This window comes from Asterias amurensis, chromosome 12 (assembly GCF_032118995.1).
Source record: "Asterias amurensis chromosome 12, ASM3211899v1".
Taxonomy (NCBI): domain Eukaryota; kingdom Metazoa; phylum Echinodermata; class Asteroidea; order Forcipulatida; family Asteriidae; genus Asterias; species Asterias amurensis.
In genome coordinates this window covers 19,260,305-19,274,560 of record NC_092659.1, presented here as the reverse complement: position 1 = coordinate 19,274,560, position 14,256 = coordinate 19,260,305, and the positions used below count along the sequence as shown (strand labels likewise).

The 14,256-nt window shown below is 36.8% G+C and overlaps 2 protein-coding genes across 3 annotated transcripts in view; both read left to right on the top strand.

Moving 5' to 3' along the window:
* The window catches only part of LOC139944907 (uncharacterized), a 41,476-nt gene extending 32,245 nt beyond the window's left edge, over positions 1-9,231 (top strand). For both annotated transcript variants that reach the window (XM_071942076.1, XM_071942075.1), the window contains exons 9-20: positions 326-568; positions 1,116-1,174; positions 2,700-2,882; positions 3,485-3,691; positions 4,052-4,231; positions 4,494-4,598; positions 4,737-4,994; positions 5,160-5,285; positions 5,660-5,738; positions 5,969-6,127; positions 6,458-6,541; positions 6,962-9,231. In XM_071942076.1, coding sequence (XP_071798177.1) covers positions 326-568; positions 1,116-1,174; positions 2,700-2,882; positions 3,485-3,691; positions 4,052-4,231; positions 4,494-4,598; positions 4,737-4,994; positions 5,160-5,285; positions 5,660-5,738; positions 5,969-6,127; positions 6,458-6,541; positions 6,962-7,113 — 1,835 coding nt within the window. In that variant the 3' untranslated portion in view covers positions 7,114-9,231. The remainder of the gene's footprint in view (positions 1-325; positions 569-1,115; positions 1,175-2,699; positions 2,883-3,484; positions 3,692-4,051; positions 4,232-4,493; positions 4,599-4,736; positions 4,995-5,159; positions 5,286-5,659; positions 5,739-5,968; positions 6,128-6,457; positions 6,542-6,961) is intronic.
* Positions 9,232-9,645: 414 nt separating this feature from the next.
* On the top strand, positions 9,646-14,210 carry LOC139945470 (signal peptidase complex subunit 2-like). The gene is made up of 5 exons (XM_071942823.1): positions 9,646-9,685; positions 10,485-10,562; positions 10,801-10,965; positions 11,411-11,541; positions 13,034-14,210. Exons 1-5 carry the CDS (start codon positions 9,662-9,664, stop codon positions 13,218-13,220), a joined length of 585 nt encoding a protein of 194 aa, XP_071798924.1. The 5' UTR covers positions 9,646-9,661; the 3' UTR covers positions 13,221-14,210.
* The last annotated feature ends 46 nt before the right edge of the window (positions 14,211-14,256 follow it).

Sequence of the window (14,256 nt, the reverse complement as noted above, 5' to 3'; positions counted from 1 at the left end):
TTTCAAGTTTGTGAAAATACTTACCAAACAAAGTATGTCATCATTTTGAAATGTTGTTAGCATTTTTTGTTTTCAAAGCTATAAATTTTGTCGTTAGTTATAATTTTGAGAAAATAGAATTAGCTTTTAACTGCTTACCAACCAAATGGACCTATGATAAAATAAAACAAATTGTTAATGGCCTGAAATTTCGATCATCAGACTCTTTCTGGAATCTGCAACGGTCAAAAGATCAGGCCATTATCTATTTTTTGCAATTTTTTATTTTTTGAGTATACAATTTTCATATCACTTTAAAAATCTGTTTTTTTCTTTCTTCTAATAGCATCTTCAGATGCGTCTTGTCAAACAAAACCAGCATTCAGACGCAGGGCTCTCTCTGACCTCTCAAGCATCATCGAGAAAGAGAAGCCTAAAGATGAGAATCCTAAGCAGCCATCCATCGTGATCACCCCTGACACATCTAAGACTACTAATATGATGAGAACAAGCAGTATACCGGATCATATGTCAATGATGGAAGGACCGGGACACCAACCTCCTCCAAGAAAAAACTCACTAGCAGATTGTGAGTTTTTAAATAATTATAAATTATAATAAAGAAACTCATAAAGTGAGTTATGCTATAAAACAGCCTCAAAGCCCTGTGTTAAACAACAAAGCAATAAAAGAGAAAAGACAAAGTTCATCAAACTTTTGGCATATAAATGAAAAGAATTTCAAGAAATATTTAACCCCCCCCCCCTCCTGAAAAAGCCAATAAACAAACATGATAATAAGTCAGACATCCACACATGCACAAAACTGAAGTGATTTGGGTTGAACAAAGACACAATTTACTACAGCGGGAATTGAACCAACACCTGTGGATTAACGTGCTAGCAATCTACCAACTGAGCTATCTAGCCCTATCATGGCAGACTCCCTATTTTGTCAATATTTATTGGGAGTGCCAGCATAATTAGTTCAGAGGTCAAGCACAAAAGAAAACCTAGGCAGCTAAAACCTCACTACATGGATAAGAGGTTTTAAACTTTTTAAAATCTCAGGAAATTTGAAAATCATCCTCAGCTTTGACAATCAGTTTCAAAAATGTTTATTTTTATTTCCTCCAGTGATTGGATCTGAGGTTGGTGAAGTCCTGACTTCCTTTGGCAGCCAGTACAACTTTGAGGTAAATTATAAATAAAATCAAGAACTTTAAAACATGCTATCTCTGCACCCTTTTTCTAAACAAGTTACTGCAACAACATTTTCATAAAAATAATAATAGATTTAGCCACTAGTATGGTAAATCAAGCTATGAAACAATACAAGGGTCAACTTTTATTGTACCTGCATTAATATTATTTGAGCAAGAATAACATTAAAGAGGATTAGGTAACGGATATTGAAGCATTACAACCTTGAGATACTATAGTTTCACCATTTGCAGACTTCGTTTGCTTAAAGGACAGTTACTGAATTTTGTTTTCTAACAAAACATTTGCTGGCAGTGTGGCCATTTCCTGAATCCACCATATAAACTGACACACCTGTAGAAGTTTGAGATCGATTAGCCATCTGGATCCAAGAAAATAGTGAAAACCCGATTACACATTTTGCATGACATTGATCTAAAAATAAAAATTTAAAAAAATCAAATGCTCACTTAGCGATAAACTCCAAACAGGACATTATTTTTATTTATTTTTCTCATCAAAAATTATGACATATCAGAAAGAAATATTTCAAGGGCCTTTTTCTAATATCATCATCATTAGACAGTGTAGGCCTTAATTTTATGTAAATCTGTGATCTTAGGCGATTTTTGTTCTCTTACCAATTCTGTAATGTTCCTTTGTAGTCGTACATGCAGATACGTTTAAATGATTGAATTAAAACATTTCCAGTATTTTTTTCTCTGAAATCTGAAAATAACATTTCATTTGGGGTTTTTATAGAGCGCCTTTTGGAATGGCAGAATGGTGAGTCTGGTTCTTAAAACTAAATCTTCTTTGAAGTGCTTGGTAAAATCCAGACTCTTCTATTTCAGCTAAGCAGATTGTATAAATACTTAGCAGGTGTCCATCTATACTCCTGGGTGTAGGGAAGCAATTATTTTTGTTCTTTACTTCTTGTTTAAACACTTTGCATAAATCTTGCTTGTTTTTCCCCCATTCCGTTCTTTCTTGCTCTGACCTTGTTTTGCAGCAGAGAAAACCCATTGTTTTCTATCAGTTTGTACTAACCACAAAATATGATTGTTGGTTTAAAAGTACAATTTGGATAATTTTCAAACTCTACTTTTATTTTACTTTGCTGTGTCCATCCCATTCCTTAGATAGTTCCTTGGAGGTTGTTTTTCAAATGATCTGTGAAAAAGGGTGTTTTGAAATTTGGTGCACATAGTATAAATCAATTTTTACTTTCTACTGATTGTTTCTTAAGCAGTCATTACTGACAACCAAAGAATGAAAGAATACCCCTCCTCTCCCCATAACCCTCCCCTGTTTCCTCTCCCCTTCACTCTTTAGGAGAGAAGGGGTGAATTTCACGAAGAGTTAAGACCGGCCTAATCTCGAGTTTACTCGTCCTAACTTAGGACTGACCTTAAGTTTTTAATAATTCCTGGGACTAGTCCAAGTTGGGACTGTCTTCATGAAGGAACCATTAACCGAACCTTTGTGGGTTTTTTTTCCTACCCCTCCCTCCCCCAGGCCTACAGTCCAGACACGATGCCAACCTTTGCCGAGGCTCTATGGGACCATGTTACTATGGATGAATCAGAGTTAGCTTTCAATTCCGGTGATGTTATCGAAGTGACTGACATGAGAGATAAGAACTGGTGGTGGGGTTGCAGAGGAGAAGTGGAAGGATGGGTACCCGCCCAGTTTGTTAGGGTAAGGATACAAGTCTCTCATCACTCATCATTTTCGTTATCTTTAAATGTGAAGTTTAGGAAGTCTGTTTGAGTCAAAGAAGAGCATTGTAAAGCCTATAGCTACTTGTTAAACAATCAGTTGAACCGGTCTCAAAGAAAAAATGGAAACAGAACTTCTACAAATAATGGAACATCTTTTAAAGAAAATACAGAAAAGTACTCAACGGCCTGAATGTGTTGACCCTTGCAGAGAAAAACTCTGCTAGGAGCGAAACGTCGGGCCATCAATTTTTGGGGGGTATTTATAGCATAGTTCCTTTTTGTAGTTAAGCAGTTTGAAAGGCTAATGATATTTTCTGTGAGAAAACGCGGGAAGACAGAACAGTGTTTTAGATACTTTGATGTTATTCTTACAATCAACTTTCTGGGACTTTTGACTTTTTGCTTTTTAAATAAAATAAAATAACATGAATTTAATTCATCAAATGATGCACACAAAACTATAATCCTTCAAGCTGCAACTTTGATAAAATGTGAAGATTTCTCAACATGAAAATGAAGCAAAATTTTGTCCGAAACAGACCTGATATTTGATTTAATTTGATTTTGATTTTCATACAGTTGCGAGTAAGTCAAGGAGAGACAGTAGAAGAATGTGTCGAGAGATTGAAAGAAGAACGAGAACAATCCAAGAGGATCCCGTTGTCTAAGAAGAATAGAAAGGTCAGCCTGAGCTTCCTTAGCAACGACCAGGTCAGGGCAAAGGTCGTGGAGGAGATTATCACCACAGAGAGAGATTATGTTCACCACCTTAAAGATGTCTGTGAGGTGAGTTTGAAACCTAAGGCTAGGGATTATCCGTAGGGTCGCCACAATCCACTGGCTAGACTGCAGGACTTGCAATCACAAGGTTGTGAGTTCGAACCCTACCAAGCTAACCACTGATTTCACAATGACTAGAATAAGTATTGTCATCTAGTTTTCGAACTATACTTTTATTGATACTGATCAGAGAATACTGATTGGAATGTTGAGTTATCAACCACCTGTTCTTCTCAGAACCAGTACTACACAAAAGAGATTTTCACATGGTGTTACTGCAAACCTGATTTTACTTTCACCATGCAAAGTTTCAAATCCGACTCCAAATATTTACTCTCAAGTCATTTTTTCGTTGTCCTTTCACAGGGTTACATCGGCCAAGCATCGGACAGACCAGAGATGTTCTCAGATAAAGTGATGAATAGTCTGTTTGGAAACATTGAGGAGATCTACAGCTTCCAGAAAGGATTCTTACTTCAGTTAGAAGCTTCTATTAATCAGGATCGAGCAGATCTTAGCAGGATAGGAGGCTGCTTCTTAGATCATGTAAGATTGGAAAATAAGATTCTTCTAAAAACTTTTAATCACCAAAGTTACCTAAGCACAGAAAATTTAACTTATTTGTACTACTTACCAATAAACTAAAATTCTCCAAAACTTTGAACCCATGTGTTGGTCAGCTGTTTCACATTTAAAATGTTTTGTTACAAATGTTTTTTTTACGCAGGTTGTAACTTCTTATCTTAAAGGTAAAATGAACTTCTTCCACTTATGTTCCTCTTCTATTTGTTTGTTTTATCTTCTTCAGAAAAACGGGTTTGAAACGTATTCTGAATACTGCAACAACTATCCAAGAGCGCTTCGAGAACTCAAGCAGCTGAAAGAAAAACAGAAATACAGACAATTCTTTGAGGTAGGAAGAATCTTATAGTTTTTGTAATTTTTGGAAGTCATGGAGTGTCCGTGATCTGGAATTTAAGCCTTTGATAACCATTTTTTTTTTTTAACAATGCAAAATTTTAATTTTTGCCATTTCTTTATGACTATTCAGGCTTGCCGGCTCCTACAAAACATGATAGAAATCAGCTTGGATGGCTTCCTCTTAACCCCAGTCCAAAAGATCTGCAAATATCCTCTCCAGCTACGAGAGCTTCTTAAGTACACACGCCCTCAACATGCTGACTATCTGGAGCTTCAAGATGCGTTAGAAGTCATGAAGGATGTGGCCGTCTCGATCAATGATAGGAAGAGACGAATTGAGAACATTGAGAAGATTGCTGCATGGCAGAAGATGATTGGAGACTGGGAAGTAAGTAGTTTCACTATGGGAAGTTCCAATGGAAACTCACAACAGGAAGTTCCAATGGGAAGTTCCATAGGAAGTCTCTGTTTGAAGAAGAAAGGGAATTTCTAACAGAAACCTCTGAATTATTTGATTTATATTGTATTATGTTTTTATTTTTTTAATTCCTAGGGTGAAGACATTCTAGAGAAGAGTACACAGTTGATTCATTCTGGTGACATCATCGTTCTGGCAGGCAAACGAACTACTGGCAGGCGCTTGTTTCTCTTTGATCATCAGCTAGTTGTTTGTAAAAAGGTAAGAGATGTAGGACCTGCACATGTATTATAATGTTTCATTTCTTATACTTTTCTTGCAAGTAATGTCAGAAGTGTAAAAGTGGATTACCAACACTCAAGTTTTTACAGAGTAGCTTTAATCAAAATAGAGAATATCTTTTTATTTTGATTTGTGATTGATACGTTATTTATGAGCATTGACTGCCAGGGCTGCACATTCCTAAGGAGTTTTGATCACTTAAAGGAGTACTATTGTGTTTATAAGAAGCTATACGTACAATGTAGAAGTATCAGAAGTGCCTGTTATTGGTTATATCCCTTAACCATCAATCTACTTCCTCTAATACTGCAAAGGAAATCAAAACGCTTAATCACTTTTACATTTACTTACAGGATTGGAAAGGAGCTCTGTTGTACAAGCGGAAAATCAATCTTGATGTGAGTAACGTTTCTGACAAGTCTGATGGGAAAGGTAAGTGGTCCAGTTTCAGAACTGCAAACAGTTAATTCAAGATTCATTATTGGTTTATTCCCATGGCTACCAAGGGTCAAATACAGAAAAGTTTACAGAAGATACAAAGTTTGTAATGATGATAAAATTACACAATTATAAATGGGGGGGGCATCCCAATTGGTTGAAAATATTTTTTGAAAAATAAATTGTGTGACATATGAATTATTTTTGATTTTTTTCCCCCATAGACTCCCATTGGAATGTAACAGTGAAGCACGCCTTCACAATCCACAACACTGAGACAAACAAGTTGCACATCTTATCTTGCAAAGGAGAAGATGAAAAGCAACTCTGGCTCAAGATGTTTAACAAGGAACGAGAGATGGTCCTTGACGATCAACAAAAAGGTGTGTTTCCAATTAATCTATGTGATATTTCTGTCTGAACTCACAATAACAAATGACAGAGTCATTAGAAGAAACTATAGTAACACGTTGCAAGCAAAAATGAAACATGACTAATGATATTGAAAAATAGTAAGTTAAGTAGAATCTAGTGAGCAATGTTGTATTCTTATGCTAACTGCTGATTGTTGGTGTAAATTCCCTGTCTTGTTCCCTAGTCCTAATTCCATGACCTAAACAATCAATTGACTGACTCTCCACTTTGAAGATTCATAAATAAATAATTACACAAACTAAACATCACAACCTAATATTATTTCTGTGTGTGTGCAGGATTCAGTATACCCAGCTCAACACGTGAAGCTGCTATGAAGAATGTTGGTGAACAGCAACCTGGTAAACCACAAGATGCTTCAGGTACGTTCTTTGAAGTCTCCATGAAGAAATTTCCATTTCCATTTTAATTGTTAGGTTATTTTTGTTGACATGTTGCCTGTAAACATTTCCTTGTGTTCCTTTATCAAGACCAAGAGATAAACTTAAACCTTCAAATCAACTTGTATCATAACTTTAACTGCAAAAAACGTGTACGGTTGGGCTATCCTGTGAAGGTGATGCTATCAGGACAGCTAGCTTTAGATTTTGAAATGCGCTGGAGGAAAGTTGCCCTTTTGCCCTTCTTATACCAAAATATTTATTAACCAAAATTAATATTCTTTATCCCCGATGCAAATTTAACATCTATTAAAAATATTTATAATTAATCTGCAATCAATTACGATTTTAATTGTATCTTTATCATAAATCTATGCATTATTTCTTGCCTCTATTGTACAGTCGTGACTCGTAAAGTTTCCACCATGCCGTACGCCTACCAACACAAGATTCTGAAGACGCCAAACAAAAGCATCGATCTCCCCAGAGGAATATCATCATCAGATGTTTTCAAGAAAAAGGGAAAAGGTTTATTCGGCATCGGTAAGAAGTGAGGTCTGGAGCAATCCCAAGAGGGCGCTGTTTGCATGCTCCTTCAAGACGAGGGGAAGACTGGTGTAGAGTGAGCTAAGAAAAGTACTGTCTTTGTGGTGCATCTGTAGGGGTGTCAAGTCCATCGTTGGGCTGAGATTATTCTCAGGGGTGTGTCAACAAGAACTAGGGTGGATGGTGTTGGTTGTTCCATCTGCTCATTGTCCCTTGGACTTGGGTTGTTTGTGAAGCTGTGTCCATTAAGTAAAACAAATTGAACCTTTTTAGCCTTTATGAGATATGGTGGCAAGGTGCACTGTATGGCCTGGATGTATACAGACAAATTATCCCAAACCTGATAGTATCAAACTAGTACTTTGTCCACCATATCTCAAGGTGGCTGTGGCTGTAAGGATAATCAGTGAGCTAGCCATAGTTATTACTGAAAACACTAGCTCACACAAGCAACAACTGTCCCAAAAGATTTAATAGAAATAGTTATTGTTGGTTTTTCTTACTCTTAATTTGTTCTCAGTTGAAAACTTGCCCAAGTTTGTCCCTAAAAGTTTGAATGTCTTCAACAGGCATGCATATGATTAATGAAAATAAAAGAAGTCTTCCAGTTCAATTGTACAATAATTTGTGGCTTTGTAAATTGTCACGGATCATGGAGCAATGCTCCATGCACAGATGTACTACTTAAATCCTGGAAAAAACATCATTGTATATTGTTTTATGTACATTTATGTATAGAGAATGAACTTTTGATTTTATTTTGTATAAAACTTACATGAAAGTCTAAGATGGCTACTTAATTAAGAAAGGGAAGAAGATCCTGGTTTCGATTCCCAAAATAGCATGTACTTACAAAAAAAGGATATAGAATCCTCTTTTATTTTAATCAATATCATTTTATTGTATATGCTGTGGCTGTGCTATGTACAAAAAGTGACAGGATTTGTAATTTTATGGAATTTCTAGGTATTTATCCTTCTCCCTTTTTGTCCACATCAGCAAACGAGATCAGCTGGCTGGTCAGATTTATTCTTTTTGTGAAACTTTTGTGAATAATTTTTTTGCTCTTTGGTCCAATTTGTTCAAAGAACAAAAACAAACAGTGAATGATTCTTAATATACTGCTTGTATATCTCATTTTCATATTTTTATTTAAACGTGTCTTTTTAGGGGTTTATATTCTCTTATTTGATTTATGAAAGTAAAGTAATCTCATTTGAGGGGGGGGGGGGGGCTTCCAGCTCGTGGGCTCCCTGTGCCCATTGAAAACAACTGGGTTGTGTCCCTAAATGACAGAATAGTGGCATGTATTTTATACATTTTAAGATGCCAAGTTTCTTACTAAGTAGATTACTTGAAGGTGATGGTTACAACTTGATGGTCACAACGTTTTCAGAACTTCTCTACTTTGTTGGCTCAAATCATTCACAAGATAAATTAAGGTGGATATGTTGACTTTGCAAAGTTGACTTTGTATTCATCATTATAGCTTTTAGCAGGCTCAGAAGGAAAACAGTTATCCTCTAAAACACTATCGCTTCAATGCTTGTTTATGAATATTTAAATATATTTTAAGACATTTAAATATATTTTAAGTAAGTTCAAGTGTTTTTATAATAACCAGTTAGTTCAAAGACGACCCACCATTATAAAAATCAAAACTATAAAATGATGATTGTTCTGGAATCTTTGCACTACTGTAGCATATTTATTTACTCATCTTAACTCCACTTAAAATAACTCACACTAATATTGATATGATTTTATTCTTCTGTATAAAATTTGCAAAATCAAGCAGTAAAAGATATTGAAAATTTGGAGGCCACCAACACATGTTAATCCAGAGAAAGCTCCCTGTCTTTGTTCAACCCAAAGTTATTTAGAAAAGCCGCGTAATAAACACAGACCATAATGTTGTCACAATAAAACTACCGAAAGAACTGGTTCAGGTTTTGTTACTGTTAAATTTATTATTATTACCTCATAGTTATTTTGCTTGTACATATCTGCCTTATATTACAAAATGCTTTGTGTATGATTGTGAATAATAAACAATATTATAAAAATGGGTGCTCTATTATGTGTTTATCTGACTGTAAATAAACCACATCATCTGTACTTCATAATCTGTTTGTGATGTCTCTTTACTTATTTGACTTCTCAAAAAGTTTATTATGAAATCACATGAATACAAAAAAATTCAAACCCTTTTTAATTCGAATTTGTAAAATTTTAAATTGATAAAATTATTAGCTGTTCCGATTCAGTCGGAACAGCTATTGTTTTTATATATTTTTTTTTTGCCAGACTGAAATCAAAGTCACCCCTGTTAAAGTCAAGACTTATCTTTTAAAGAAAAAACCTTGAACCAAAAATATCGCTGATCTTATTCATAAAAATAGAATAAACAATAAAGCAATTTGCAGTTATTGGATTAAAGTTACCGCTTTCGTCATAATTATGCAAATTGCATACAGACTGGCGGTTGATTTTGGAAGGGCGCCACCGCGCGTTAGATAGACGTGTACTTACTTTTCACGTTATTTCTGCAAAAACATGGCTGCTTCGGGAAAAGAAAACGTGAGTAAAAAAAATATTTTTGTCAATATCCTGATACAACAACATTTGTTCACAAACTAAATACATTTATGTGAATAGTCTTTATTGTAGCATTGGATTGTAGGTTTTAGTGTGTTTGTGCATTTTCTGTTTTTATGTAAGAGGCTTGTGTTTTTCTTGACATATGGACAACGGGCTATGCTATCGCAGTCTTTTGATGGTGATGGTGGTGACAATCGACCGTTGTCCGTCCGTGTAGAGCCGCGAGAGCCCGGTCGTGCCCGACCTGGGCACCAGCTCCTAATGCAATATTTTTAGTAAAAAGAAACACACCTGAAGAAAGTAAAATTTAATTTAAATTGCCCTTAAAATATACGTGCATATAATTCAATTAATTTCAGAATAATTCAAACACCTGTTTATTTAGTTTTTATTTCATCTGTTTTAACTTTTACCATTGTTTTACTTTCTTTACTTATTGAATTCCTCCAATCCAAGCCTCCCTTCCTTGCTTTTTGAAATGAAACTTTTGTTTGCCCAATCCCAAACAAGCACAGACATTTTGCCGCTTTGCATGTAAAAAAGCTGAAAGTGCAGTTTAATGAAATTATCTTCCAACAGTCCAAGTCAAGCAGATCCAAATCCATGAACAGATCCGGATATTTTTGGTAAAGCCAACAACAACAGTCAATTGATAAGATCAGGAAGGTAGAAATGTACTCTCCGACTTCTGCATTTAAATCTGTCCTGACAGAAGATGCAGAATAACAGTTTGTCTAAATTTTATTTTGATTATTTATGATGATTGTTTACGATGCAGCCCTTATCTGAGCCGGTGAAAGTGGATAAATGGAACGGCTCGGCTGTCAAGAATGCATTGGACGATGCTGTTAGATTGGTGAGTAAAATAAAGAGCAGACCTGGAATTACATGAATGCCATGAATGCCATGAAAACCATGGCCCTCGCCATCCAATGCCCCTGGTCTTGGCCTTGGTGCCCCTTCAAATGCTCCCAGTGATTTCAAGGTTTTCCAAATGAAGTGACCTTTACAAAATGAAAATTCCACTCACAAAGTCTGGACCTTCACCTCGTTTTATGATAACAACGACTTTGTTTAATGTTTTTTCCCTTCAGATTTTGACAAAACGCTTCAACTATGTTGAGAATCATGGTATGATAGACAAACGTCTCGCAATCTGCACTGTATCCTGCCTGTTTGCCATTACAGCTTTAGTGTACGACTACCTCCATCCATTCCCTGAATCAAGACTTGTACTGGCAGTATGCGTCATATCATATCCTTTACAAAGAAACTTCAGTATTGTATGGCCGTGTCATGCCTAGTTGTTTAAAGCATCGAATTAAAGTTCTGGTGGTTAGTAACCAAGTGTTGGTTCGAATCCCTGCCATGAAACTTGTGTCCTTGACAAGATGGTTTACTATAATTGCTTCTCTTTACCCAGGGGTATAAATGGGTAACTCCGAGTGTAGAGGTTGAAATTGTGTATGAAAAAGCCACTGGAAGGCCATGGCAGCCCAGGGATGTACTCCCCATGAAGCTGAGAAAGATTATAGGAATGTTATTGGCCCAATGACCACGGGACTAATGTTAAGCCTTGTCTTTTCTCCAAGCAGGTTCTTGGCTACTGATTACAGTTGCTTGTCTCAGAGTCCTTGTCTTCACAACCAGAATTAATAAATGCAATACTAATGAAATTGTGATCCTTAACTCTTTCTCACATATTTTGCCATGATGAGCGTGCTTACTCTGTACACCTCATTCATTGAGCAGAATCATTTTCTAGTTGTTCATCAGAAGGATCCTGCTGGGGTTGACCCAGATAACATCTGGATTGTTGACTCTTACATGAAGAGGTAAATTTACGCCAGGTTTAACCTCTGATTAGGGTTCTGAGTAGAAGAGTGAGGTTTGCGGTAACACTGTGTGAAAATCTTGTTTAGGTTCTGAAAAGAACCAGTGTTTGACAGCTTACTGTCTTAATCATTACGCTTTGATTGTCTTTGTTGTTCTTATTGGACCTGGCTGGGGCATTGCGTCTCAGGGTTTCAAAATTTGCCATGCTTATAGTGTAGTCCTGGAATTACTCCGAGGCCATGCTACGTTTTGCTTCTTGTCCTGGCCGTGATGCCCCTTCAAATGACTAGAGCAGGCTAGACAAAACTTTAATGTGTGCTCTGCCTGGCCTTGATGCCCCTTCAAATGACTAGAGAAGGCTAGACAAAACTTTAATGCGTGCCTTGTCCTGGCTGTGATGCCCCTTCAAATGACTAGAGCAGGCTAGACAAAACTTTAATGTGCGCCTTGTCCTGGCTGTGATGCCCCTTCAAATGACTAGAGCAGGCTAGACAAATCTTTAATGTGTGCTCTGCCTGGCCTTGATGCCCCTTCAAATGACTAGAGAAGGCTAGACAAAACTTTAATGTGCGCCTTGTCCTGGCTGTGATGCCCCTTCAAATGACTAGAGCAGGCTAGACAAAACTTTAATGTGTGCTCTGCCTGGCCTTGATGCCCCTTCAAATGACTAGAGCAGGCTAGACAAAACTTTAATGTGCCCCTTGTCCTGGCTGTGATGCCCCTTCAAATGACTAGAGCAGGCTAGACAAAACTTTAATGTGTGCTCTGCCTGGCCTTGATGCCCCTTCAAATGACTAGAGAAGGCTAGACAAAACTTTAATGTGTGCCCTGCCTGGCCGTGATGCCCCTTCAAATGACTAGAGAAGGCTAGACAAAACTTTAATGTGCGCCTTGTCCTGGCTGTGATGCCCCTTCAAATGACTAGAGCAGGCTAGACAAAACTTTAATGTGTGCTCTGCCTGGCCTTGATGCCCCTTCAAATGACTAGAGAAGGCTAGACAAAACTTTAATGTGTGACCTGCCTGGCCGTGATGCCCCTTCAAATGACTAGAGCAGGCTAGACAAAACTTTGAGACCCATTAGGAACTCTCGCCACTGCATTGAAAATTACGAAGAGAAGTCCCCTCGATCCACTAAGGGAGAGTTCGGCTGATGTCCTACCTTCCGCTCAAGTAGTGGTTAATGGGAGACTTTTGGGACACTTGGTGGCAGCAGACCTACCAGGTAAAACCCATTTTCTCGGTAATATGCGCATGCTCAGAACTACGTAAACAATGGAAATTTACCTGGTAAGTCTGCTGCAACCTAGCGTCCCAAAGTCTCCCATAAGCAGGACAGTTCTTTTTAGAATTGTGAAGTCTCCCGAATTCCCCAAAATCTATCTGCGGCAGTAGAAATATCAAGACAAGTTTTTAAAAGGAAATCTACCCAGCAAGTAGATACACAGTTACCAAACAATTAATACTTGTTCTTCTCTTTTTCCCTTCTCAGATTTGACGACATGTACACCCTAGTTTTGAACTACACCGACCACACCACCAATACCACTAGAGAGGACTCGGTAACCAAATCGGTAGGATCTTGGTTTGATGAAAACGGTCTCTTAGAAATGGACGTATTCGTTAACGATGTCAACTCATTACATAACAGCCTCATGTCGGATAAGAAACAAAAGTGATTGCATCAATTCTTTTTCTCATTAGGAATTTTTTTGTCAACATTTTTTCTTCTTTGTTTAACAGCTGTTGAGTTCTGTGTATTTGTCAGTAGATGAGAGCCATGTTGCTTTGCAGACTTTTTACAATTGTTTTTATTTATACTCAATGTTTCAACAGCTTGTGAGTTTTGTTTTTAATCGCTTTGCCATCATTTTATAGGGATTTTTCCCCTTGATTGTCAAGGAGAAGACAGTGCTTAAAACCCCACTGAATCCCAATTTCATAGAGCTACTGAAGAAGCAATGCTGCTTACTAGAATCTGTGACTGGTATTCTGCTAATTTTTGTTCAACAGGAATTTTGTTTAAAACATTATTTTCTGCTAAAGCAGCTCTGTCAAATTAGGCTATGAAGACAAGGGGTAGATTTTGGAAGAGTTTAGGCTATTGCTAGAGAAGTTGAAACTTTTTTTCTTCTCACAAGATAAGCAAGAAACCACCACAAAGACATCAAAGTCGAGCTTTAGTTTATGAATCGTTTTTATTTTATTTACTTTATACTACTGAGGGAATTTATTAAAAAAATTCTCACACACGTCAACAGTCAGCAAAACACATTTACATGTAGATGTCTTAACAAACAAGTCTGCTCTTAAAGATATCAAAATATAAAAACTAATTACTCTAAAGTAACATTTGTGGAAATATCAGTCTGATTTTATGTACAAATTCAGCATCGTGTTTTGTTAATCCTGAGAATATTATGGTTGCAAAATGACTGAATAGCACTTGTGTAGCCATCTTAGGTTTTGCTTACATAGTCTATAAGATTCAAAATGAGGCTCAAGTCTAATAATGGTCTGGCGACTGATTGGTAGTTAGTTAACTAGCAGTTTAACTAACTTTCTTTGGGTGCAGTTGGTCAATAAGTCGCCATTTGTTATACTTACTGATATGAATGTATTAAGTATTGAATAAATCTCCCTGATATACTGAATATAATGTTGTATCAATCAATGGAGTCAAGATCGAGACTGAGACCTCCAACACTGGTCAGA

Excerpts from the sequence above, each read along its gene's own strand:
- LOC139945470 (XM_071942823.1), top strand. The coding sequence starts at position 9,662 with ATGGCTGCTTCGGGAAAAGAAAAC. Across the intron at positions 10,563-10,800 it reads TGGACGATGCTGTTAGATTG|ATTTTGACAAAACGCTTCAA; the intron begins GTGAGTAAAATA and ends TTTTCCCTTCAG. Across the intron at positions 10,966-11,410 it reads CAGTATGCGTCATATCATAT|TTTGCCATGATGAGCGTGCT; the intron begins CCTTTACAAAGA and ends TTTCTCACATAT.